General features: G+C 32.1%; 1 protein-coding gene across 3 annotated transcripts; it reads left to right on the forward strand.

Annotated features, from left to right (window-relative positions):
* Positions 1–866: 866 nt before the first annotated feature.
* LOC134725725 (S-adenosylmethionine sensor upstream of mTORC1-like) lies at positions 867–26,306 on the forward strand. Of its 3 annotated transcripts, none has more exons than XM_063589783.1 (5): positions 867–889; positions 5,362–5,533; positions 5,857–6,190; positions 20,658–20,772; positions 25,742–26,306. In XM_063589783.1, the coding sequence occupies exons 2-5, from the start codon at positions 5,449–5,451 to the stop codon at positions 26,288–26,290; spliced, it is 1,083 nt and encodes a 360-aa protein (XP_063445853.1). In that variant the 5' UTR covers positions 867–889; positions 5,362–5,448; the 3' UTR covers positions 26,291–26,306. The 3 variants fall into 3 exon arrangements, with proteins under 3 accessions (XP_063445853.1, XP_063445843.1, XP_063445835.1); XM_063589773.1 differs by lacking the exon at positions 867–889 and adding an exon at positions 1,224–1,292; XM_063589765.1 differs by lacking the exon at positions 867–889 and adding an exon at positions 1,240–1,292 and having other exon boundaries at positions 5,389–5,533.
* Positions 26,307–26,999: the final 693 nt, after the last annotated feature.

The raw sequence follows: 26,999 nt of genomic DNA on the forward strand, positions 1-26,999 counted from the left end.
AAACTGGTTCGTTTTTGTATTTATAAATGTCATTATAAAAATTGGCATTCAGAACCTTTTCAATTCATTTTAGTTTAAATTCACTACCTTACTCAATAATGAAGCTAGTATAAAGTCAGTGCAAGTTGCCGTTTGTTGCTGTGTATCATATTTTTTTCCCTTTATTGTTATGTTTATACATAAACCGGGCCATTATTTTTCTCGTATATATTGTTTTACATTTGTCATGCAGTCGGGACTTTTTCATGATATATAGCTTGCTATATGCGGTATGGGATTTACTCATTGTTGGATTTTATACGGGTACTAGTACTTCGACACATTTGATCTCTGGTGTAGAGATGTCTTATTTGACAAGCATGCCATGATAACACATATTCTTTGCTTATTTGTTAACAATAAAACATATAAGTTATCAGCTTTTATATTGAAATTAATGAATAAATTAAAAAAAAATGATAATGAAAACTGCATCAAAATGATAAACAATTAAATCCTTGTCAAATGTAAAAACAGAAAAGAAGACACAGACGGACAATACAATTCATTAGTCCTATAAATAACAATTTTAACCCCATGACCAAAACAAAATACGTCGAGAACACAAACACTAAAAACAAAAATTCATATAAATGAAAGTCCGAAATCCGAGCAACACCAACCCTATACCAACAAGCCGGGGTGAACTTATGGTCCCTTTAATATATGTCTATTGCTGAATCACCGGCAAATATATGTTCAAGTTAAAACGTTCCCCCTGAACACTGACAGTTGTCTCTAAAATAAACTATTTTCAGATTGAACGATAAAGGGTTATAGTTTTAAGATATTGTCTTTTTTTTTTTTAGTTCATTGATTAAACCAATGAGTTGTATCGAGGATTCCTAAAGTAAGTATTACTTAACAAAGCCTTGGTTGTATATCCTGAAAAATGTAACCTACTTTTGGGACTACTACAACAACTGTGTTATAGTAGTCTCAGCCTACTCGAGGAATACAATAAAATTACAGGCTATCAGTCTCAGTGACTCTCAGTGCTGACTGCGCTCTTTGTAAATTGTATATACTCCATCGGTCTTATAAGAAGTCATTACATTCAAAGATAAACGAAATTGATTCATGAAGAAAAGTCGTCATGTTTCTTGTCTTCTATTAAAAAAGAAACCAAAAACTATTAATAGTGCACCATACATGGGAGATACATCCATAGGAAAATTGGTAGACGTTGTTGCAGGAGTTGCACTCCCCATTCCTTAGAGGTTCATCAAAGATTGTTGAAATATTATTTTATGGTATAAACAAAATCATTATGAAACGATAACTCACTATTAATAAGCGTTGGAGATGATTTTAAGACTTAATATAAGAAAGCAACCGCTGTATTAAAGCAGAAACACTGTGATTTCAAACACAAAACATGTAGGCTAGGTTCACACAGATGACGTTTTTATACTGATATTTTCATTTTTTTTTTGGCACATTGAATGATTGATAGTCAGGTAGGTGAAGATCCTCATTATTGGGTTTACCAGAGACATATAATACAATTATATTATATGTCTCTGGGTTTACTATAAAAATAGATAGAAGAAAATGAGGTATGGGTGTCAATGAGACAACTCTCCATCCAAGTCACAATGTATAAAAGTAAACCATTATCTTATTATTTTCATAAGGGGGGCCCTCTGACTGACCTAATGGGGGTCAGCTGAAGTCATGCTTCAGTGATTCCCTATATAATCAACCAAATTTTTCCCACAAAAGGGGGGGACGGCCCCCTGGATCTGCCTATGATAGGTCAAAGTACGGCCTTCAACACAGAGACTCTGATAGTCTTTGCTCACACCTAACAGCAAACTATAAAGGGCCCTAAAATATTACTAGTGTAAAACTGAGGGGGGATAGGAGGGGTCCTGATCCCCAAATCCCGGACTTCAAAAACAAAATCCCGATGTCCTGAATTTAAATAAAGTAAATCCCAGCGTCCTGAAATCGGAAAAAAAGAATTCCCGGATCCCGAAAGGGTCAATCCCGAAATCCCGAGCTTAAAAACACCCGATCGCGGAGTCCTGATAAAGGTCCTCCCCCCCTCGAAACTATTAAAACAGGAAAACAAACAGTCTAAGTAATCTGTTTAAAAATAATTGAGAAACGAGGACAATATAAGAACCACATCAACAACCGACTGAAGATCAGATTTCTGAGTTAGGAAAAGTGCAAAAACATAATTAATTGCAGCGGGTTTAAATGTTTTAATAGTACCAAACCTTCACCCTTTAGCCTTATCTGAAATAATAGTGTAACATCACAGCATAGGAAGACACACTATAAAATATCAACTGAAATGGCCAAACTCAATCGAAAGATGTACATGTAGTAACACAAATGAACATACACAGAACGAATACATTTGATCCATGATTACCTCTTTATTTATGGGTTTCCAACCATCGCTTGAAATTAGCCATTATCAAAAATAAGCCACATTTTGGGAATTATAAGTGCAAGAAGTAAAAGTTTTATTTCCATTTAATAATGGGCTTACAAGGAGCTTACACCAATATTATTGTAGAAAAAAAAACCAAACACTATTATTAATAATATACATATGTACAATGTACAAACAGTATATGACAGTCTTTGACAGCTCAATCTAAGACACACCCAAAATAAAAAAAAAGCATTTAATAAATTGGCAAAACAGTGGAAAAATAACCTTACTGTTAAGTGTAAAGGTAACATGGGACAGCTGCTGCATGGCAAGGTGCATGGCATATAGATGCAAGTAGTATGTGTATGTGGAAAGACAGTAGCAATTTGATTAGATATTATAAGAAGATGCAAAATACTTGCATGTTATCAATATAAGAATTAGGAGGTATACATTTTTTTGTAAATGCCAACACGACAACTATCCACCAAAGTTCTAATGAAGTGGATGTACATGTAAGTAATTATCGGCAACCAAACAACCTACAAAAAGACACCATACTGTAAAGTCAGCTTTAAATGCCCAACCCCCCTCCCCCCACACACATCATTGAAAATAGGTGAAAATTGAATTCAATTACAAAAACTAACGACCTAATCATAACTATAAATTTTACAAAAAACAAATATGACAGACATAAATCAACAACAAATACTACTACAGTCTCCTGACTTGGAACAGGCAAATAAAGAATGTGGCAAACTTTATCATTTTTAGCTCACCTGGCCCGAAGGGCCAAGTGAGCTTTTCTCATCACTTGGCGTCCGTCGTCTGTCGTTGTTGTCGTCGTCATCGTTAACTTTTACAAAAATCTTCTTCTCAAAAACTACTGGGCTAAAATGAATCAAACTTGGACACAATCATCATTGGGGTATCTAGTTTAAAAAATGTGTGGCGTGACCCGTCAAACCAACCAAGATGGCCGCCTTGGCTAAAAATAGAACATAGGGATAAAATGCAGTTTTTGGCTTATAACTCAAAAACCAAAGATTTTAGAGCAAATCTGACATGGATAAAATTGTTAATCAGGTCAAGATCTATCTGCCATGAAATTTTCAGATGAATCGGACAACCCGTTGTTGGGTTGCTGCCCCTGAATTGGTAATTTTAGGGAAATTTTGTCTGTTTTCGCTTATTATCATGAATATTATTGTAGATAGAGATAAACTGTAACCAGCAATAATGTTCAGCAAAGTATGATCTACAAATAAGTCAACATAATCAAAATGGGCAGTTGACTCCTTTAGGAGTTATTGCCCTTTATAGTCAATTTTTTACCATTTTTCGTTAATCTTAGTAATCTTTTACAAAAATCTTCTCCTCTGAAACTACTAGGCCAAATTAAACCAAACTTGGCCACAATCATCATTAGGGTATCTAGTTTAGAAAATGTGTGGCGTGACCCGGTCAACCAACCAAGATGGCTGCCATGGCTAAAAATAGAACATAGGGGTAAAATGCAGGCTTTGGCTTATAACTCAAAAACCAAAGCATTTAGAGCAAATCGCACAAGGTTTAACTGTTTATCAGATCAAGATCTATCAGACAACCCGTTGTTGGGTTGCTGCCCCTGAATCGGTAATTTTGGGGAAATTTTGCTGTTTTTGGTTATTATCTTAAATATTATTATAGATAGAGATAAACTGTAAACAGCAATAATGTTCAGTAAAGTAAGATCTACAAATGAGTCAACATGACCAAAATGGTCAGTTGACCCCTTTAGGAGTTATTGCCCTCTATAGTCAATTTTTAAACAATTTTCATGAAATTGGTAAATTTTAACTAAATTTTCCAATGAAACTACTGGAACAAGTTCAATATAGATAGAAATAATTGTAAGCAACAAGAATGTTCAGTAAAATAAGATGTACAAACACTTCACCATCACAAAAACACAATTTTGTCATGAATCCATCTGCGGCCTTTGTTTAATATTCACATAGAACAAGGTGAGCGACACAGGCTCTTTAGAGCCTCTAGTTATAAGTGCTCAACCCTCCCCTAACCTTTGACAATTGTGTAACAGCACAGGATAAGATTAAAGAACAAATTATAAGAAGAATGTGTCCCCACTTGCACAATCATTTTCTATGTTTAGTGGACCGTGATATTTGGGTAAAAACTTTAATTTGGCATTAAAATTAGAAATATCATACCATAGGGAACATGTACATTGTATACTAAGTTTCAAGTTGATTGGACTTCAACTTCATCAAAAACCACCTTGACCATGTTGACCAAAAACTTTAACCTGAAGGGGGACAGACGGACGCACAGATGGACAAATGAACGGACAGACAGATGAACAGAGGCACTATTGAGGTGGGCATAAAAATCAGTTGAAAAAGCTTAATTGATCAGATTGATAAAGCAATTAAAAAAACATCAATCCAAAACACAAAATCATTTCACATTCAACACACTGCAGAGATACATATTTACAGTACACCTTGCATACCTATGCATATCAAAATAGGGTTTTGCAATATAGTAGTCTGGAAATTAGTTTTTTTCACAATTTGAAAGTGCTACATACCTACATATTTTATAGAGTAATCAGAGGGTATCCTATTTAAATGTGAAGAAAAAAAATGGTGAGCTACCCAGATTAACTGCAATTTGTATTGCTATTTAGATTTATTTTTACACAAGTGGTATAAACTTTGTGATTTAGAGTATGGTATTGGTATTGAAACTGGTTTCTTGTTAAGATCTCATGCTTGTTCTGTTTTTTTTAGTAACCAAACATTTACTTTTATTCAATATTTATATTAAATGTAGCAAGAGACTTTCACATGAATGTAGCATGATTAAAATCAAAATAGACTAAAAACCACAATCCCTTTATGTATTTTCTTTTCATTAATCAGGTACATCTATAAACTTGTGGTTTGTAGCAATATTTAACATGGCAGGAAGTTCTTAAAAACAGGAAAGTGCAAATAACTGCCAGTAAGATGGATTGTGATAAGGAGGAACATCTCAGATTAGCAGCTATTATCAAAGGTGTACATGCAGATTTAAGAAAAAAGTACAAGAATGGTAAGGTACTTTTATTTAAGCACCACCTGTCCATCCTAAGAAAATTTGATAAGGAGGGAAAGGCAAGGGTTTTTTCTTGGGACAAGAGGGTTTGAACAAAAACCCTTTTTTTAAACACAGGAATCAAATATTTTGGCAAAAGATGTATTTGTTCTACTTTCAATTCTATGGTCTGATTATTATAAATTGAAGGGAAAAAACGAGACAATGAAATGCATATTAAATTTAAAAACAACTATATTGTTTCAGTTGCATTACATGTGCACATGTATATTTTGATTGAAAGCTAAGTGAATAATGATATGAATGTATTTTTTGTAAAGGTTCAAGTGATTTGGATGAAATTTGGAAAACGCACTGTTCTGATCAGTCAGTTTTAAAAGAATATGCTGATGCCATGTATAATCTATCTAGTAACCATTGGTCAAAACTACCTGAAACCAGAATAGATTGGTGTCATGCAACAATTATGGAATATTTCTACAAAGATGGACTGAAGAAAGCACTTGTAAAGGAACAGAGAAGACATGCACACAGACTGAAAACAAAACTGGCTACCAAAGACAGAAATTTGTTAGGTAGATCTGAAGAGAATAGAAAAATGATCATGAGATCTGATGATGCTCAAGAGGAGGTCTTGTCTACACTAGATTTTCCGTAAGTAACCACTTTTTTCTCTATTATTTGTCTATCTATTTTTGAATTGCCATTTTGTCTCATACAGTAAATTTCAACTGCATTTGACAAACTATTTTATAGTATGAGCATATCCTTTTAAATAATTGAGTGATTTGAGTGTGACCTTGTTTTATGGCACCAGTGTATAAACAATAATTGGCCAATTAACCAGTAGTTTATACAGGGAGAACACTCTTGTCTTGCTTACAACAAAAGTGAAAGCACAAGCAACCTCTTCATAAACTATTTGTATAAAGCTTTATGTGGATTACTTTGTAGCTTCATACTGACGATGCAGATGTCAAATATGTTTCTGTCATATAATTGTTGACCATATCAAGAAATCTGCGTCAGCAATAGCATGCTAGAGTCAGCTAGACACAGGGTACTGTTGAATTCTTTACAACTTTTTATAAATATATATGATTTTAAATTTTCTTTTGATGAGAAGCAATGTTTTTGACAATCTAAACTAAAAATCAACAGTTAAGCAAAACAACCAGCCATTCAATTAGACTTAAATATAGATCAAGGTGACCCACATCTAAGATTGCCAGGTGTGTAATAATGATAAGCTTTCAATGCATGCAGAACTAGTCTAATGTTGGTAGTGTTGGTGATTGAGGATAATAAAGGACATGACAGTTAAAATGGGTCACCTAAGGGCCTTCAACAATGAGAAAAAGATAAACAAAATAGTCAGATATAAAAGGGACCTAACTTAAGATAGGCACACAAAGAATGTGGCAGGGTTAAACATGTTTGTGACTTCTGAACCTTTCCCCTAACCTGGGATAGTGGTGAAACAGCACAGCATAAGAAGTTTAAAAATCAGTTGGCCTTACTCTTACATATTATCTTAAAAAATATATTATACAAAAAAATTAATAAGCAAAAATGATTAAGTCTGTCTGAATTTGGTGTATTATGACCAGTTTCAAATCAAGTTCAAATTTTGGTCTGATCTGATTTCTTTTGCAGAGTGTAAAAAATGTCATCAACCATTGTCAACATTAGAAAACACATATAAATTTTAGGTTATTTTTGTTATGCTTGAAATAATGTTTTAATATAAAAATTTACACTATGACAACTGATATTTATCAAATTAGCCTTTTTGTTCCAGTACAAAGAATTTTTAAACGTTTATAGGGGACTATATATATATATTTATGTAAACGCCTAAAAAAGTGTACACAACAACTCCAAATACAAAAAAAGGTAACTATAAATGTAATTATTTATAAATATTTCGGATAACAGATATCCTTCATCAGTCAGATTCTGATGTGAAATGAATCATCTTTAAGTCTTCTTAGATTAAACTTTTACTAAATCTTGAAATTTATACAATAAAAAAGTCAAACCGAACATCAGTGAAGACGCTTGCACCATTCTAAAAAATTGTTAAACATGACATAGGTTATAATGGCTCATTACAACAGAGAGCTCACATAAATGCTTTAAATACAAATAATAATGTGCGATGCAAACTAGCACAATTCTAAAACTTTATCGGGAACGACAATTATGATGATATAACATGTAAAAGCATGATAACGTCTGTAAAATTACCAAATAGACAGCACTGAACGATCTAAATATTTGAAATTGAGAGAAAAGTAGCTACAACAGAGTATGAATATTTAAACATCGCGAACAAACGGCTGTTAAAATGTAATAATAATTTTTGACTAAGTAAAACTAGAAGAACATGGCTAGGTACTTATACATCCCTCAAAAATTTAAGCAATTTAAATTGGTATATTCAACAAATGTATTTAATAAATGAAAAAGGTTAAGAAAAAGAAACAGAGTCTGTAATAATAAGTAATATAACCTGAATGTGAAGCACTATACGGAGTCAAACTACATCTTTTCATTTATCCCATTTGGTGCCAAAGTTGTTAATTTTCTTATCCAAAATCTTTCCTGAGCGAGTCTATCCTCCTTAGACCAAGCAGAGTTGTGGTCAATGATTTTAATGGTCAGTCGATTGAGATCTGCCTTAGTGTGGCCAGGGGATCTCAAATGTCGACTGAGAGGGAGGTCTGGCTTGCATTGGTAGTCGCTACGATGACCGTTCATTCGTTTGTGAAACGGCTGTTCTGACTCGCCAACGTACTGTTTTCCACATTTACACTGTAAGAGATATACAACATTTGAAGTCTTGCAATTAACATTGCAAAATATGGTGTAATCTGTGCCAGTGGAGTTAAAAGTCTGGGTATCCAGTACTTGTTTGCAAGTCAGACATTGTTTGTTTCCGCAACACTTGCAAGATCCCATAGATGAAGAGCCTGCTTGAGAGGATAAATCAGCTCTCACCAGCAAGTCTTTAAGGCTTTTGGGCCTACGGAAAGCCAGTATATATTTATGTATATATATATATAAACGAATCTTAATTGAAAACTACATTCAAACCTATGATTGCCTTGGATGAAAACCGCAATTTTTATATGTGTGCTTGTAAAACAAATTTCGTTGTAGAAGGGTCTAAAAAACAGCACAACAACATTTTCCAAAAGACCAAAAAAGTGAAAAAGTATATTTAAACAAAACATATATATATACAACTCGTCTAAACATCAACCCAACAATGTCAGATCTGTAAATTTGCTTTCGCAATACTTTCAAATGCTTGTTGAATTCAAGTAACCAAATCTATTTGTATAAGAAACTTGCACTGCAATATTATAGAATTAGGTATTGTGATAGTGATGTTGAAATCACCAATAGATGATAGGTTCTTTGACTTACTTTCTATCACCCTCAGTTTTGCCGCTAACTCTGACCTTCATCAGTGTTAACTTTTTCAGCCTTTTTTATTTGCCATTGATGCAAGTGAGTTGCATCAATAATATTGAGCTTTTCCACTAATGGCTGCCACGGTTGAATTCAGAGACCAGGGCTCTCGGTCGGAAAACTTTACTCATTACTCAGAGTAAAAAATATGTGCTCATGACACTAGTAAATCCAGTATTTTAAAGGGTTTGAGTCTGAGTGCAGTAATCATGTAAGAAAGTTTTTTATGAGCACAAGGCTCAGTTATGAATTTAAAGATTAAAATGTACTTCAGGAGTTGATATGTATTGGGATAGTCTGTGCAGACCAATTTGAAAGATTTAATTTTTGTTCTTCTGAATCATACATAAATTTTTGATTTGTTTATGACTCATTATACCTCTGGATGATATTAGATCATAACCTGGCACAGATTTTCATCAATTATAGATTTTCAGATAACAGTGTTTACAAGTAAACATTGCAAACATAAAGAAGTTTTCTGTTTGTTTATTTTTCCACAACAGCAAATGGCATTGTATAAATTATTGACTTGCTACAAAGTTTTTGTGTTTGATGAAGTGCAATTATATTTTGTAGAATTCATTACATGTATGACAATTAAGAAGTTATTTTTTCTTTCAATTGTTTTCCCTATGAAACAGGTTGTGGGGGGGGGGGGCATTAAAAAATACTGGGTGTCAGTCTGTGTGTCTGTTCAGCCTTGTTAGAAGCACTCACAAGAATAACTGCTGCTAGATTTGTATAAAACTAATACTATAGGTTAATATCCTTATATTGGACAAATTTTAAAATGTGTCAATCTTTTTTTTTTCAAAGATTTATTCCCCTTAGAAATATTAAATATATGGAAAATGGCCTCGTTAGCACTCTCACAGGTAAAATTCTTGTCAGATTTTTATAAAACTGATACTCTTTAGTATGTATCAGCAATTTCCTGGATAAGTTATAAAATGGTGGATGGTTGACTTTTTTTTAAAGAGTTATGTCCCTTGGAAATATTAAAGTTATGGAAAATGGCCTTGTTGGGCTCTCACAGGTACAATTTTTTTGCTAGAATTTGATAAAACTTTTTTTTAAGTTACTATCAGATATATCAGGAGCAAGTTATATAATGGTGGACTTAATCAATGTTTTTAAAATGAGTTATGTCCTCTATATTGAATAAGTGCAACACAAGGGACATTGGAACTTTGTCAAAATGGGGAAATGAATTTTTTTTTCAAAAATGTGATTTGTTATTGCATTAATTTTGCATGGGTCTTGTAAACAGACAATAAGTTAAAAAAAATCGTGTAAAATATTGTTGTTAAACTTTCGGTAAATAGATTGAAAATAGAAAATAAATTGAAATAACAAAGGAGCTTTATAAAGTACAATATTGGCCTTTTGCAAATGACTTTTTTCCTGAAATTAACAGTTTTAACTGAAAAGTAATAGGGATACAAAATTTGAGAGCACTGGTAGAATATATGGGATTAGATCAATTGTCCTTATGCACCATATGTTTCACTGACTATTGACTTATTAACTGTTGTTGGCTTGCTGTCCATCAATATATTAAAACACTCAAATTTATTAACCTGATTAAAATTAAAATGGCTGATAATACTTAAAATAGCACAGTAAAAAAATCACTAGCTAAATATCACAAGTATATAATAATCATCATTTGCAGTATGCCTGTCTGATCAGAACAAAATTGGTATCTAAAATTACTGCATTAGACTATTGTTTGGATTGATTTGCATTCTGCATACAGCTGCTAGAATATTGTTTGCTTAATAAACAGATTGTCTGAACTATTGTTTACTGTTTGTATGATTTCCTTTCCAGAAGAGTTCTAAGTTGGTTTGTTTCCATAGTGACTGCAAGATTCAAGAATTATTCCATCTGTGCTTTATTTTAATTATCTTTTATCTGTTGATTTGTTTAGAATTATGACACTTATGAAATATTTTTTTATAAGAACAAAATTATATTACATGCGGAAATCATATATTAATTACTCATCTATTTATATTGACAACTGACCTAGTTTAGAAACCAAGATCCTCCGACCTGATTTTAGGAGATAGTATAAATAGTATAACTTTTATTGGATTTGAAAGCAAACTATAATGACAGTTCAATTTACTTTAAACTGTTTACTATTAAAGTTTCAAAAATTTGGACATTAATAAACTTGCTTTATATTAGACTTTCAAACTTAAGGTGAAGGTCAATTTAATGTATAAACAAATACATATGAACTGTTGCCCTTAAAAAAATGGTGAATGAAATCAAGGTCATTGACAGGTATTAGACTGATCACAGAAACCTTTCATATCAATATAATACCAAAACTAATTCAATGAAATGACAGAATGCACTATTTTATTATGGCCCAGCATCGAAGTTGTCGGTTCCATATAGTTTTACCCTTGTCCGATATTTCGATATTCTGAAATTCTGTAATTTCATCATCCCGTCATTCCGCAACAAACCATTAGAGTTTTTTCTAAACCCCTTCAGATATTGGGATGATTTTTAGTATGTGATCGAGTTAACCATGCTCAGTTACAGATCAAATTTAAGGTTCGTTCGGCTCCACTAATTTTTGCTGAAATTATGGGCTTTGGACTTTGAGAAATAGTTGAAAATCACAGTTATTCAGACTTTTTTTCTAAACGCCTTCAGATATTGGCTGATTTTTTTGGGTATGTGAGTTAACCATAATGAGTTACAGGTCAAGTTTAAGTTTCATTTCGCTCCACTAATTTTTGAGGAAATTACAGTTTTGAATAATATGAGAGGTTTTAAGGTTACATTTTAAACAAGTGCGTTTTATCCTGGACAAATTGCATTTTAATCACTGGACTATTGTATTAAGGTCATAGTCATATGACATTTTTTAGCTCACCTGGCCCAAAGGGCCAAGTGAGCTTTTCTCATCACTTGTCGTCGTCCGTCATTAGCTTTTACAAAATTCTTCTCCTCTGAAACTACTGGGCCAAATTAATCCAAACTTGGCCACAATCATCATTTGGGTATCTAGTTTAAAAAATGTGTCTGGTGACCCGACCAACCAACCAAGATGGCCGCCATGGCTAAAAATAGAACATAGGGGTAAAATGCAGGCTTTGGCTTATAACTCAAAAACCAAAGCATTGAGAGAAAATCTGACATGGGGGTAAAATTGTTTATCAGGTCAAGATCTATCTGCCCTGAAATTTTCAGATGAATCAGACAATCCGTTGTTGGGTTGCTGTCCCTGAATTGGTAATTTTAAGGAAATTTTACTGTTTTTGGTTATTATCTTGAATATTATTATAGATAGAGATAAACTTTAACAGCAATAATGTTCAGCAAAGTAAGATTTTCAAATAAGTCAACATGACCGAAATGGTAAGTTGACCCCTTTAAGAGTTATTGCCCTTTATAGTCCATTTTTTACCATTTTTCGTAAATCTTAGTAATCTTTTAGAAAAATCTCTCTGAAACTACTGGGCCAAATTCAACCAAACTTGGCCACAATCACCATTGGGGTATTTAGTTTTAAAAATGTGTCTGGTAACTCATCCAACCAACCAAGATGGCTGCCATGGCTAAAAATAGAACATAGGGTAAAAATGCAGTTTTTGGCTTATAACTCAAAAACCAAAGCAATTAGAGCAAATCTGGCGGGAGATGATATTGTATATCAGGTCAAAAAATATCTGCTCTGGAATTTGTAGATTAATGGGATAACCGGTTATTAGGTTGCTGCCCTTGAATTGGTAACTTTAAGGAAATTTTGCCGAATTTTTTGTGAAATTTTTGTGACAAAAATGTCGGTTATTGATCTGGGGATGTACGGTAGGCGGGCTGCAATCAAATGTTGTCCGTGCATTAACTCATGAACCATTCAACCAAATCTTTTAAAATTTTAATATGTTGTTACTGACAACTACATAAAAGTCAAGTTCAATAATGGCGATTTTGACTTCTACCCTTCAGGAGTTATGGTTCTTGAATGATTGAAAAATGGAGTTTCCAGTCGTGTTTGTGCATTTAAGCATAAACTGTTCTACCAAAGGTTCCCAAATTTTAATATATTGTTACTGATGACAAAATGGAGGTCAAGTTTAATAATGACGATCTAGACTTTTACCGTTCAGGAGTTATGGTTCTTGAAAGATTGAAAAATGGTGTTTTCAGTCATGTCCATGCATTTTCTCATGAACCATTCAACCAAAGCTTTTGAAATTTTTATATTTTGTTACTGATGACAAAATAGAGGTCAAGTTCAATAATCACTATTTTGACTTTTACCGTTCAGGAGTTATGGTTCTTGAAAGATCAGAAAATGGCGTATCCATTCACGTTGTTGCATTTACTCATGAACCATTCAATCTAAGCTTTTCAAATTTTAATATGTTGATATTGACTACAAAATGGAGGTCAAATTTGATATTGACAATTTTCACTTTCACCATTCATCATTAATGGTTCTTGTGATATTGCCAGGACACAAATAAATGTTAATAAATCTGGTTTGCTGTCGTTGTGACAGCCTCTTGTTGTTATTATCTTGAATATTATTATAGATAGAGATAAACTGTAAACAGCAATAATGTACAGCCAAGTAAGACCTAAAAATAAGTCAACATGACCAAAATGGTCAATTGACCTCCTAAGGAGTTATTGCCCTTTATAGTTAATTTTTGACAATTTTCATAAAATTTGTAAATTTTCACTATCATTTTCCACTGAAACTAACTGGGCCAAGTTCATTATAGATAGAGATAATTGTAAGCAGCAATAATGTTTAGTAAAGTAAGATCTACAAACACATCACTATCACCAAAACACAATTTTGTCATGAATCCATCTGTGTCCTTTGTTACCATCACAAGTTGGTTGACCGTTATGGAATAACGGTTTCACAAATGATATCGGATATGTTCCTTACGTCGTAACTACAATCCCCTTCCCTTTCATAAATGTGACCTACTGAATTAGACTATTTATCGGATTTTTAATCACATAAGCAACACGACGGGTGCCACATGTGGAGCAGGATCTGCTTACCCTTCCGGAGCACCTGAGATCACCCCTAGTTTTTGGTGGGGTTTGTGTTGTTTATTCTTTAGTTTTCTATGTTGTGTCATGTGTACTATTGTTTTTCTGTTTTTCTGTATGTCTTTTTCATTTTTAGCCATGGTGTTGTCAGTTTGTTTTAGATTTATGAGTTTGACTGTCCCTTTGGTATCTTTTGTCCCTCTTTTGTTAAATATTCACATTGACAAAGGTAAGCGACACAGGCTCTTTAGAAGCTCTAGTTATCTCTTTCTGTGATAATTTTTCATATCATGCCACTTGGCTGAAAATAGTTTTTCTTGGTTGAGGTTGTGTAGAGTGATAACACTATGAGGTCATGAAAGTCTATGTCATTGATGATGTCTAGGATAACAGGGTTAAACTTATTTTCAATGGTCTTTGGAACTTGAGGATGTTTCAAAGCGACATCTCATCTCAGGACTATGCCCATGTGATGAGGCTGTAGCTGAGAAACACCCTTTTGTTAAAAAAAACCATTGATATTTATAGTTATCAAGGGTTATTGCCATATGCAATTGGTACTGTCTGTCAAATTATCTCTTAATGCCAGCTTGAAGCTCGGCTTGAAGAAAATAAAACAATCACCAAATGATGAGGCCTTAAGAAAAACAATTTCATTTAGCCTTGAAATTATTTACAACCTTTAATGGTTGTTATACTGATAGATTGTTAGGAATAAAAACCACAGAATGAAAAATAAAGATTAACGGTCTTGTCAAATTTCATAAATAAATATAAATTGTATGTAAAATGGCATGTATTGAAACACTAAATGTTTTCATTTTGTTTTGATATCTATGTGGTAAATAGCTTTGCTACTCGACAATGAAAATACAAAATTGTTATTTATTAAATGTAATATATCTAACATGTTTGTGAAATTTATATGAAACCAATCAATATCTATAAATTACTTTGATGGTTTTGTCAGGAATATCAATGATGGTTTATTTTTGTTTGCTGATTACAACAAAGAATATTTACAAATAATCTTTGTATGTTTGTTGATGCTCTACATCAAAAGTGTACTGATATTAGGTATTGACTGAGAAAAAAAAATAAAAGGTCAAATGGTGAAATTAAAAATAGAATTAAAAAAAAGTATTGGAATGTTGTTACAGTAACATACATAATACATTGTACTCAACAATAAAATACATGAAATTGATGTTTTACATCTCGTATATCAAGTGTTACATTTTTAATTAAAACCTTTATACTTCATTTATAAAAAAAAGTTTTAAATGATCTTAAATCTTTAATTATAACTTATGTCTACATTTGGTGACCTTGCTTATAACGTTATATTTAGTTGAGAAAGAACCTTGTTTTTTGTCTAATGTTTATTTTTTTAGAAGTACAATTGTTTTCAATGACCCATATGGGGGTTATTTGCATTTATCCTGCAATTAGGTGTTCTACTATGCAGATACAGCCCTACAGATATGGCTATGCTGTATCTGTATACTATACAGATATCGCTTTAAAGTTTTTCCCACTGCCGGACTGAGTATTGCATGAACCTGCATGACCTCAGAATGTGTATTGCAGTCCCATTCCAATGACATATTATTTGCAAATTAACGATTTCTTTTATACGTTCTGTTTGTTTCCAAACATTTCTTTAGAGCAATAAGAATCACACCAATTTTCTGATAACATACACACATGAACAGCAGTCTTTTCTACGATGGCAACTATCAATTTCAAACTTGAATGTGTATGATTGTGTAACAAAAACAACTGTGTCAATTTCAGCATGCATGTTTAGTGAATGTCGAGTCTTGAAGCATAGGACAACTCGTACACTCCTGTTTCAAATTGGACAATGTTTTGTTATTTGTTTTTACTGTTGAAATTAGTTGTTAAAATAGATAATTATTCACCTTGAGTGATGCATTATTGTTGACCATTCAAGATTCTTTTTGTTTGTGAACCCTTCTTTAGCTGAATGTGTGATTACTGCACGGGCCTCAAGAGATTTCAAATTGAAAATAAATGCAAAAAAAGGTGTTCTTGTGTCTTTTAAAACACAAATAATATACAGAATTAATTGCAGGATAAAGATGATAACTGTTTTTATTCCATATTGGTATTATTTTAGTAGGTTTCTCTATATGAATTGGATTTTGAATAAAAAAGCATATTTTCCTGAGAAAGTGATATTCACCGCACTAAACATCACGCCCTTTTACAAGCAACGTTATGGTAAAATGTTTCATGTAAAATTTGTTTTGGTAAATGTTTGACATTAAATACATTTTCTTCTCTTGGAATATGGAATAAAACAATTACTGTCTTATGTTTCGGTAAATATGGGGTTTAATTGTTTAGGGTTATTCGTCCTTCCTTGCAATTGAATGAAAAACAACTGAATTATACAATGTCACGTGATAACGTTTCACCCAATAGAATTGTTTAAAATATATGTAAGGTATAATAATAAATATTATACAATTACTGTCTTTTGATGAGGTAAATATGGGGTTTAATTGACTTTTAAAAAAAACGATATTCACTTCTGCCGTTGGCCTCAGTGAATATCAGTTTTTCAAAAATCAATACACCTTGTTTCCTAGCCTCCTACAAATACAGCTGATATTAAAAGACATGTACTAAACAGTTATTGTCTATATACATGTCTGTTATCTGTATAATTATATATGAAGCCAGATCTGAGAAGTTCAGGAAAAAAATATACTAAATAATCAATTGATATGCAGCAAAGATTAACTCTTTTGTTTCTAAGTAAAGTCAAAATGTTTGTGAAAAAAGAATCTTGAATGATCATATTCTGATGTAAATATTGAATTTGAATACAATAAGAAGACCAAACAAACATGAAAATATTAAGGTGACCTGAATCCAGATTTTCCAGATCTTATGGTGTTAAATTTTGAAGAAGAAAAAATTTGATTGATAGGTTAAAAAAACAAAAAGAATATTTGTGACTCAGACAAAAACTATAAGAAAAGAGTAAAATTTTTACTTAGTTGCTTTCCTACAGCTTTGAATGCCTCCTGGTCATGTATTGATTGTATATTTATTGGATGCACATTCCAATCTTAGAGGAAAGGGGATAACAATGAATAAACTTTGCTTAAAATTTGTGAAACAGCAAGACAATAAATACTGATGCCAAGTTCTAATGTAAAATATACCTTTGACCTATACTATATTAATGTATGTACCTTAAAAGTCATAAGTCTCTAAACCTACTGAGCTTTACCCCATAGCCATTACCTTTGTTAAGATTTCAGTGCTACACTAAAGTAGAAAATGTTATACCTGCTATGCTTAGCAAAAAATAAATCCTTTTTTTTTGAGAATGTAATGTTAAGAAAGCCAAATGTCAGATTGAACTCAAATATGTTTGATAACATTATATATTTATCTTTTATTGCTAAAAAATATATACTTTATTTTTAAAGCTGAATTATTCAAATCCTGATGAATCGTAATTCCTATTGATTTCTATAGCCTTGTTGGAATTAATTAAGGTACAATACATCAAAATATAACATCTATGGAATTATCAGTTGCTTCAGCCCTGTTGTCAAAGCTATAAAATTGAAGCATTTATTCTTGATAAATATTTTCATTTGTTACAAACAAACATTTATTTGCAGCCAAGTTGGTAAAGTTATTGATCAGCTTGGTTTAATGTTGTTTACCCCACTGTAAAAACATTTCAATTTGTTTGGGTAGAAAATAAACATGGCATAAAATCAATAAATGTTATTTGTTTTTACAAAATAAATCAAGATCGTTCCATCAATCCATGTTGAAAGTTAAGCCTTTATGTGAAATTTGATAAAATTGTTCCTATAATTCAAACCTCATTTATTAGATGGTATTTTGGCACTTCAATTTATAACAAAAAGCTATTGTTTATGTTTGTAACAGCCGAGTGCCAAAAGCCTGATTATATAGCTTTGTAGCAGTTATTCAGAACTATATAACAAGTTCTTTGAAAGTGAGAAAATAAAAACACTGGTGTTAAATGTTTTGTGTGATATGCTTCAAAAGGGAGCATAAATGAAAGAAGGGTTGATTTTTGTCATAACACTCATGTATTAATCAAAAGATCTCTGCCATTGCAGTTGCTAAAACCATTTCACTTGTTGAAGATTCTTATGAGGCTGTTTCTGGCGGCTACAGCAATGTATTAGTTTGTGATTATGTCAGTGGGAAACCACTGGTGGTAGGTTAAGGATATTTGGTATGCAGTTGTATTAGAATTGACACACCATATTTCCATGGAGATCATTTGGCACCATCCTCTCTGTCATGATTAATTGACTTTGAAGCTTGTGCTTAATTTTCATGTATTAGTTTTTGATTAGTTCAGTTTCAGGAGAACCACTTATTGTCAATTGTATTCGATTGTGCAGTTTTTTAAAGTCATATGAAACGAGTGACTGGTGAAAAATAATGTTTATCCAATTCTTGAACCAGTGCATGTATATATCATAAACTTAGTCTTCTGTGCATGTTTTTATCATTTTTTACGCAAATATATCGTATAATTGTCAATTTTTTTTCTCTCTGTCTGTTTAGTTTTAACAAATATGGCAGCTCATTAAATGCTGTGTTTTGAAGCTGAAGTTTACCAATTGTCACCTTATAGTAAACAATCAACAAAAAGCATGGGTATTGGGAACGTGTTTAACATGTACAATCAGATAATTGTTTATGTTTATGACAGATCTATGCAAATTGCAATCACCGGATTTTTACAAGGAAGGTCACGCTAAGGTCACCATGCATACGGAAAATATGTCAGCGAATTGCTTCCTTGAAGCAAGCAATTAAAATAAAGTAAACTCCTTCTATATGTGGACAGATTAAACAATTATCTTCAGAAAAAAGTATATGTACATAAGTTATATAAAACTATCCATTTAGTTATAAAAAACATATGCATAATTGTTTTTAATTTGAGGTTTCATATGACTTTAAGCATTTGCTTTTTTCATTTTGATGGAGGACATTTGGCCCTACACCTTAAGTCATGGTTCATTGAAATTTAGTTAAATGCATACAGTTAACTAATTGTTACGGTAATGTCATTTTAATTTCAACATATGCTTTATTCTGTCAATATTACAAAAAGAAAATACATTCATCAACAGTTTATGCATTCTTTTTGAGGACAAAAAGATTATATGATTTCTTACAAATTTTCATGAGGAGCAGACAATTTCATGAGCTCATTAGCTAGCTCAATTTAGCTCATCATGTAGCACATGTCTCATATAAATAATGCATTTATTTATTCTGAGTGTTTAGTTTTCAATTCCCCTTCTAAGAATCTAAAGGATTATGGGTTATTTCATTGTTTGTACACCAAAATGACAAACATTGTTTCGTTATTGGTTGCATTTCCATTGTTTAGAACATTTTAAACCAATCACAACATTTTGGGATTCGTTAAAACTACCCTGTACTTTGAAAAGTGCCTTCTCATTCAAATTTAAAGAAATACAAAGGCAAAGTTTTAAGGACAACAAAACCTGAAAGTTCATTTGAAAGTTCATTTGAAAGTGGACCATTTTGACCCCATTAGTGTTCCAGAAAGATATAAATGATTTAAACTGTATGTCGTTCAAATTATTGTCTCTCTTCCCCTGCCTTATCTACTGATAAAACCTGGACTAGCTATTGCCCTCAATATCTATATACTGTACTGCTGAACTTTGATTACGAAAGAACAATCAGTTAAGTTACTTAGATTTTAGATATATAGATATAGGAAGATGTGGTATGAGTGCCAATGAGACAACTCTCCATTTAAGTAAAATTGAGAATGGAAATGGGGAATGTGTCAAAGAGACAACAACCCGACCAAATAAAAAACAACAGCAGAAGGTCACCAACAGGTCTTCAATGCAGGGAGAAATTCCCGCACCCGGAGGCGTCCTTCAGCTGGCCCCTAAACAAATATATACTAGTTCAGTGATAATGAACGCCATACTAATTTCCAAATTGTACACAAGAAACTAATATAAAAATAATACAAGACTAACAAAGGCCAGAGGCTCCTGACTTGGGACAGGCGCAAAAATGCGGCGGGGTTAAACATGTTTGTGAGATCTCAACCCTCCCCCTATACCTCTAACCAATGTAGAAAAATAAACGCATAACAATACGCACATTAAAATTCAGTTCAAGAGAAGTCCGAGTCTGATGTCAGAAGATGTAACCAAAGAAAATAAACAAAATGACAATAATTCATAAATAACAACAGACTACTAGCAGTAGCAATTTATAAAAGTAAACCATTATTGGTCACGGAGCTTTGGCTCACACTGAACAGCAGGCTATAAAGGGCCCCAAAAATTACTAGTTTAAAACCCTTCAAACAGGAAGACCAACGGTCTAATCTATATAAAAACGAAAAACAAGGAACACTTACGAACCACATAAACAGATAACCTGTTTTCATTAGTATAATGCATCCTACAAGGATTATTTCTAACATTTCTGGCTAGGTAACATACAAATTTTGGTTTACAAATCAGTTTAAGATATAAAAGTTTTCTCTTTTTTTTTTCAGGGAATCACAAATACAAGGTAAAATCAGATTATTAGATGTAGGAAGTTGCTTCAATCCCTTTGCCTGTTATGATGATTTCCAGGCTGTTGGGATAGATATTGGTCCTGCTACTTCAGTAAGTTTGTCATGTTTACGTTATGATGATTTCCAGGCTGTTGGGATAGATATTGGTCCTGCTACTTCAGTAAGTTTGTCATGTTTATGTTATGATGATTTCCAGGCTTTTGGGATAGATATTGGTCCTGCTACTTCAGTAAGTTTGTCATGTTTACGTTATGATGATTTCCAGGCTGTTGGGATAGATATTGGTCCTGCTACTTCAGTAAGTTTGTCATGTTTATGTTATGATGATTTCCAGGCTGTTGGAATAGATATTGGTCCTGCTACTTCAGTAAGTTGGCCATGTTTATGTTATGATGATTTCCTGGCTGTTGGGAGAGATATTGGTCCTGCTACTTCAGTAAGTTTGTTATGTTTACGTTATGATGATTTCCAGGCTGTTGGGATAGATATTGGTCCTGCTACTTCAGTAAGTTTGTCATGTTTACGTTATGATGATTTCCAGGCTGTTGGGATAGATAGTGGTCCTGCTACTTCAGTAAGTTTGTCATGTTTATGTTATGATGATTTCCAGGCTGTTGGAATAGATATTGGTCCTGCTACTTCAGTAAGTTGGCCATGTTTATGTTATGATGATTTCCTGGCTGTTGGGAGAGATATTGGTCCTGCTACTTCAGTAAGTTTGTTATGTTTACGTTATGATGATTTCCAGGCTGTTGGGATAGATATTGGTCCTGCTACTTCAGTAAGTTTGTTATGTTTACGTTATGATGATTTCCAGGCTGTTGGGATAGATATTGGTCCTGCTACTTCAGTAAGTTGGCCATGTTTATGTTATGATGATTTCCTGGCTGTTGGGATAGATATTGGTCCTGTTACTTCAGTAAGTTTGTCATGTTTTTAAGATGATTTCCAGGCTGTTGGAATAGATATTGGTCCTGCTACTTCAGTAAGTTGGCCATGTTTATGTTATGATGATTTCCTGGCTGTTGGGATAGATATTGGTCCTGCTACTTCAGTAAGTTAGCCATATTTATAATTATATTGACCATTTTCATCCAACATAACTCAACAGTATAAAACATTAATAATTTTTAAAGTTAAGAAATTGTACTCTTAAGGTAGATCACCAGTATATATTTTTTGAGACAGATTTTTTTTATAATTTGCCAAAATGAAGATTTTACTATGCTCTTTTCAAAAATTTAATAAAAAGTATGGGTCACCGTGCTATTTTTCAAGCAATGAGTCGTTGAAAATTGCAAAAATTTGGTTAGTTTGTTCATGAAAAAACACATTAGTGTGCATAAAAAAAATTCTATGAGATAGAATTTTGAAATAAATTGTGAGAAGAAAGGTTTCATAATATGTTTGAAGAAAATAAAAAGAAAACATGGTGTCACCGAACTTGTTTTCTTGCTACAAGTAAATATAAAAAATTCCCCTATTAGCCCAGTATAAATTTTGTACTAAAAGAGTATTAAATGGCTTATTTGAAAAAAATAGTTTAAAACCCCCAAAAAATGATATTTGATAAAATATTTTGAATGAATCCATTAATAAACAGGTTTTCTTCAAATAGAAAAACAGTCTAACTATTGAATTACAATTCTGTCTCTAAATTGGCAGATTTAGGCAAATAACTAGACCGATTTTGTACTGTGATTGTACAATCCAAGATGGCGGTATACCATCAATCTACCTTAAAAGTTTTTTTTGGGGGCGCCATAGATGCTTTTTTTTTTTTATTATAACAGATATAGGAAATATTCTGTTGTTGTTCAGTTATTGTGTTAACATAAATTTACCTATTTATTGTTAAAAATGTTATTTCTTTTTTATGAATTGACATTTTGTACTGTTTTATTTTTTATGTTTCACAGAGATCTAGTCTTTTTTTTAGACACCACTGCATGATGTCTTCTCTGATTTTGGCCATTTATATTTGAGCTTTATTATATTGTCATTATTTCATATCAGTTGATAAATTACTTTGATTTAGCTTGTTTTCATTTTTCAGAAAAATTATACAAAATTGTTTACTATTGTTTTGTTTATACTTGTGTTTTTGTTTTGTTTCATAATACCAGTTTCACAGTTAAGTGCTTTTCCTTTTTGTCTTTTTATGTTAATTTTTGTCTACAGATAAACTTAAAAAGGATTGAGGTGTTTCAAAGGGAAAAAATGTGATATGACTGCCATTGAAACAGCTATGTACCAAAGACAAAAGGACAATGATCCTTTAACACTGAGCAAAAATTTGAAAAAGAATTAATTTGATAAAGTTTTTCTCAGTTACTCCTGAACAGAATGACTTGATGTTTGTTCAGCAGCTTATCAGTGATGGTTTGTAAATTTGAGGGTTTTTTTTGGTGATAATTTTATCACCTTACCACTTTCGGTTTCACCAAATGGAGTAAAAAAATGCATAGAGTAGGGTGCTCATTTTTGCCACATTCTTTTCATGTTTTCTACAGTTTATGTTCAGTTCTAAAGGTTTTTGAAGTATACTGATATTTCTATATGAAGATAACTTCAAACGCAAAATATTGTTAAGCTTGAAAACGTGTTTGTTTGAATTTAATCATTTGAAAAGTTAGATTAAAGGGTGTTGAAATTTCCTGATTTTATGTGAATGGGGGACACATATTCTCCGTTTTTACATATCTATTTAAAACAAAAAAAACGCAGCTTTAAACAACATTGATCAAATCAATTTCATTATAGATGAATAGCAGACATTTCAAAGGTGTTAAAAGAACTGAAATTTAGGGCATTCAGACAAAGAACTATTAAGAAACACTTCTTTGTATTCGTGTATTTTCTTCATGAAATTGGCCGAAAATCGTTGTCCATTTTTCGGTCCTTTTCAGTAGGTGCCGCAATTTTGTCTCAGTTTTAAAAAATAATCATACTTGTCATATAATATCATTTACTGGTAAAGGTCCATCATTTCAGCCATCCCTTGAATGTTTTACACCTCAAAATCATAAAACGGCGAAATTGTGTCCCCGGCGAATATGGGCACCCCACTCTATATAGAACAAACAGTAAACAATAAGCACTCTACTCAATAATACTGGTATCATGTAGTACAAAAACACTTGTAACATAACTGGTTTTCTTACTTTTATCAATTATTCTTGATTTACTATGAGCTAAAGTTTCATTTTTCTTTTAATTTTTGTTTCAGACAAAAGTAATAGACCATAGTTATAATCTCTTGACATCAATATTTACCCATAGTTCAAATAGAAATTTGATCTTTTGTCGATAAATAAATCTTGGGGGGATATTATTTGTTTGTCCCTTGTGCAAATAGTTATGGCTAACAAAAAATGCAACATATCTATTTCTCGTTTTCCATCATTACGCATTAATATTTTATTTCATGTCATTTTCTAATCTTTTATCAAGGACAATTGTGTAAGATTTGATCAAAATTTAAATAAATAATTGCCTTTTTATTTCATTCTTTTTATACAGTGAAATTATATTTTTGGATACAGTTTGTGCTTGTTGACAAGTAATAGACGATTAAGTGAAAAATATTTTATAACAAAGAATATGTTAAAGGAAAATGACCTCGTCAAATATATGAAAAGGAAATCTGCAGACGATATTGTTGGGAAATTTTTTTTGTTTGCATAATTTGGACGAAACTTTTTACAAAAATAATTTGAAGGGTTTTGAATTGTTTATTTACCTCAGCAAAGAAAATAACAAGGTCTCAATCTTTTATAATTGTAACATATTTGATAAAATTGTTTAAATTAAACAAGGCTAAATTAGAATTTAATATGAAGCAATAGAGAAAAATGTTTACTCCCATGAAGAATTGATATTGAGTTAAAAAGAGATATTTAAGGAACTGTCATAGGTCAATGTGACATCATTCAATGCCTTTTTTATTGATATTTTAAATTGTAAAATGATTTAAGTAAAAAAGATTATCTACTAAATCTTAGGTTAGATAAGTATATACTTTATGAAGTAAATTCTATCGATTATAATACTATTCACTGTAAGAATTATATCAAATTATTGTCATTTGATAATAACTGATAATAAAAGTTGTTGTTAACTTGCATTTAATTGTTTATGAAAACCCTCCATAAAAAATATACCAGAGGTTTTTAAAGACTTTTCATACAAAATTTACATGTGACACACAAGCACAAATTTAAAGAAAAAATATTCATTTTTTTTTTTTTTTAAAAGTATAATTGATTGAAAAAGGTGTCAATGGTTATGGATTCAATGCTTGAAAATTTTGAAAACATTCTCTCTAAATTGTCTTTTACTCTGAATTCCTCCAGAATCAACCGCTTACTTTTTCTAAATTTCATATTATTGGCAGTTATGGTGTTACTATTATTTTCATTGAAGTACTAGATGAAAAAAAGTATGCAACAATCAACAAAAATTTGACTAGAAATAATCTTTTGCATGTGGATTTTTTTATAATCCAGCTCCACATAGTACAAACTGGTTTAAAAATTGACTGTATGTGTTTATGTTTAAAGTTAACACATAGAGACCAATGAAAAAGAGGTTGTGTTATAAATGCCAAAAAGGCAACTCTTCACTAGAATTGTTTAAACATATTTATTTATAGTGGATTGGGAAACAAGTTTTGCAATTAGCCTACTCTTTTTCAAAATCTACAAGGGTGTCTTCAACGTGCAAGAGATATGGCTCTCTCTTAACACGGGTCAGTCATTTATCGTCCCCTTCCAACAGACTATCATGGTTTCCTCAAGACCATACTTGCAAATGGTGTCAAGGGAGAGCCGAAAAGTCAGTCCCTGAAATTTTCATCCCGTCAACCAGGAACCTTTGTGGTTGTAGCCCGAAGCACTAACCACTACACCACAGCAAACTAGAAACAAAATAACAACAACAAATGGAAGTTTTTAACGACCTCGACTGGCTATACAGCCATTGCACGGTCAGGAAACAAAATGACACAAAAGTAAGCAACATTTATATTCATGTTACATTATGGTTTTGTTTAATTTCAGAATGTTTTATGTTGCGATTTTCTACTGTTGGAGACTACCTGTCCCTTGGAGATTGACATCATAAAATCGTATTTACATAATTTAAAAAGCCCTGTGACTGAGTTACCAAAGAACAGCTTTCATGTTATTGTATTTTCTTTATTATTGGAGTATCTTCCTTCTCCAGATCAAAGATGGACATGTTGTCTGAAGGCAAATGAGTTACTTGATACCAATGGGCTTTTGTTAATAATAACACCAGATTCACATAAACAGCACAGAAATGCAGCCATGATAAAAAGTTGGAAAGAAGCTATAGAATCTATAGGTTTCAGACAGTGGCGTTATGTAAAACTTGAGCATCTCCACTGCTTGGCATTTCGTAAAAGTGCTAAGACAGAAGAATTACCCTCGGATTTAATTGTTTCTTCAGGCATGCTGTATATTCCACAAGATTTTCATGATTTAAGTGAAAGTATAGATGTGTGTGAGTACAGTGAAGAGGATGAGAAGTTTTTCATGGATTCTGCTGGTGAATTACCTGGATTTCATAGTTTTGATGAAAATTAAACCAATGCCAATGTAATGAAATTTAAATTATTTAGTTTATAGTATATCTTTGCTTTTTATTCAAACATCAAAAGCATTTTCTGTAACAATATTGAATGACCAAAAAACTCAGAAAATTTGATATACCTTAGGATTATGGTACATAAAAGGGACATAAGGAATAACCAACCAAAAAAAATATTAGACCGTACATAATACAACAACTACCAGCATCTGACTCCAATCCTCAAAAAAAGACTTAAAACAAACAACACAAGGTTCAGACTAGAAACACATCTACCTTTGTTTCAAAGTCACACACAATATAACAGTCAAAATACCAACAGGATGGCCACTAATTTGAACAGGAAAATAAGATCTGGCACTTCCTTTAAAAATGCATGGTAAAAATGACTTTTTCAGCAAAAGAAAAAAACAACCAAACAAAAAAAACGCAAGTAGTTTTTATGAAAAGGAGAGGTGACAGATGCCACAGGAACATTCAAACTTGTAGTTGAAAATAAACTGATGCCATGGCTTAAAATGAAAAAGACCAAAAGACTATCAATTGTACACAAAAAACAACACATAGAATTCTGAAGACTAAGCAACACAAACCCCACTAAAATCTGGGGGTGATATCAGATGCTCCTGGTAGTTAAGCAATGGTTAAAAGCATTATTTGTTTTAAATTATCACATTATCAAAAGAAAGAACCATGTTTTTCACT

This window comes from Mytilus trossulus, chromosome 1 (assembly GCF_036588685.1).
Source record: "Mytilus trossulus isolate FHL-02 chromosome 1, PNRI_Mtr1.1.1.hap1, whole genome shotgun sequence".
NCBI classification, from domain to species: Eukaryota; Metazoa; Mollusca; class Bivalvia; order Mytilida; family Mytilidae; genus Mytilus; species Mytilus trossulus.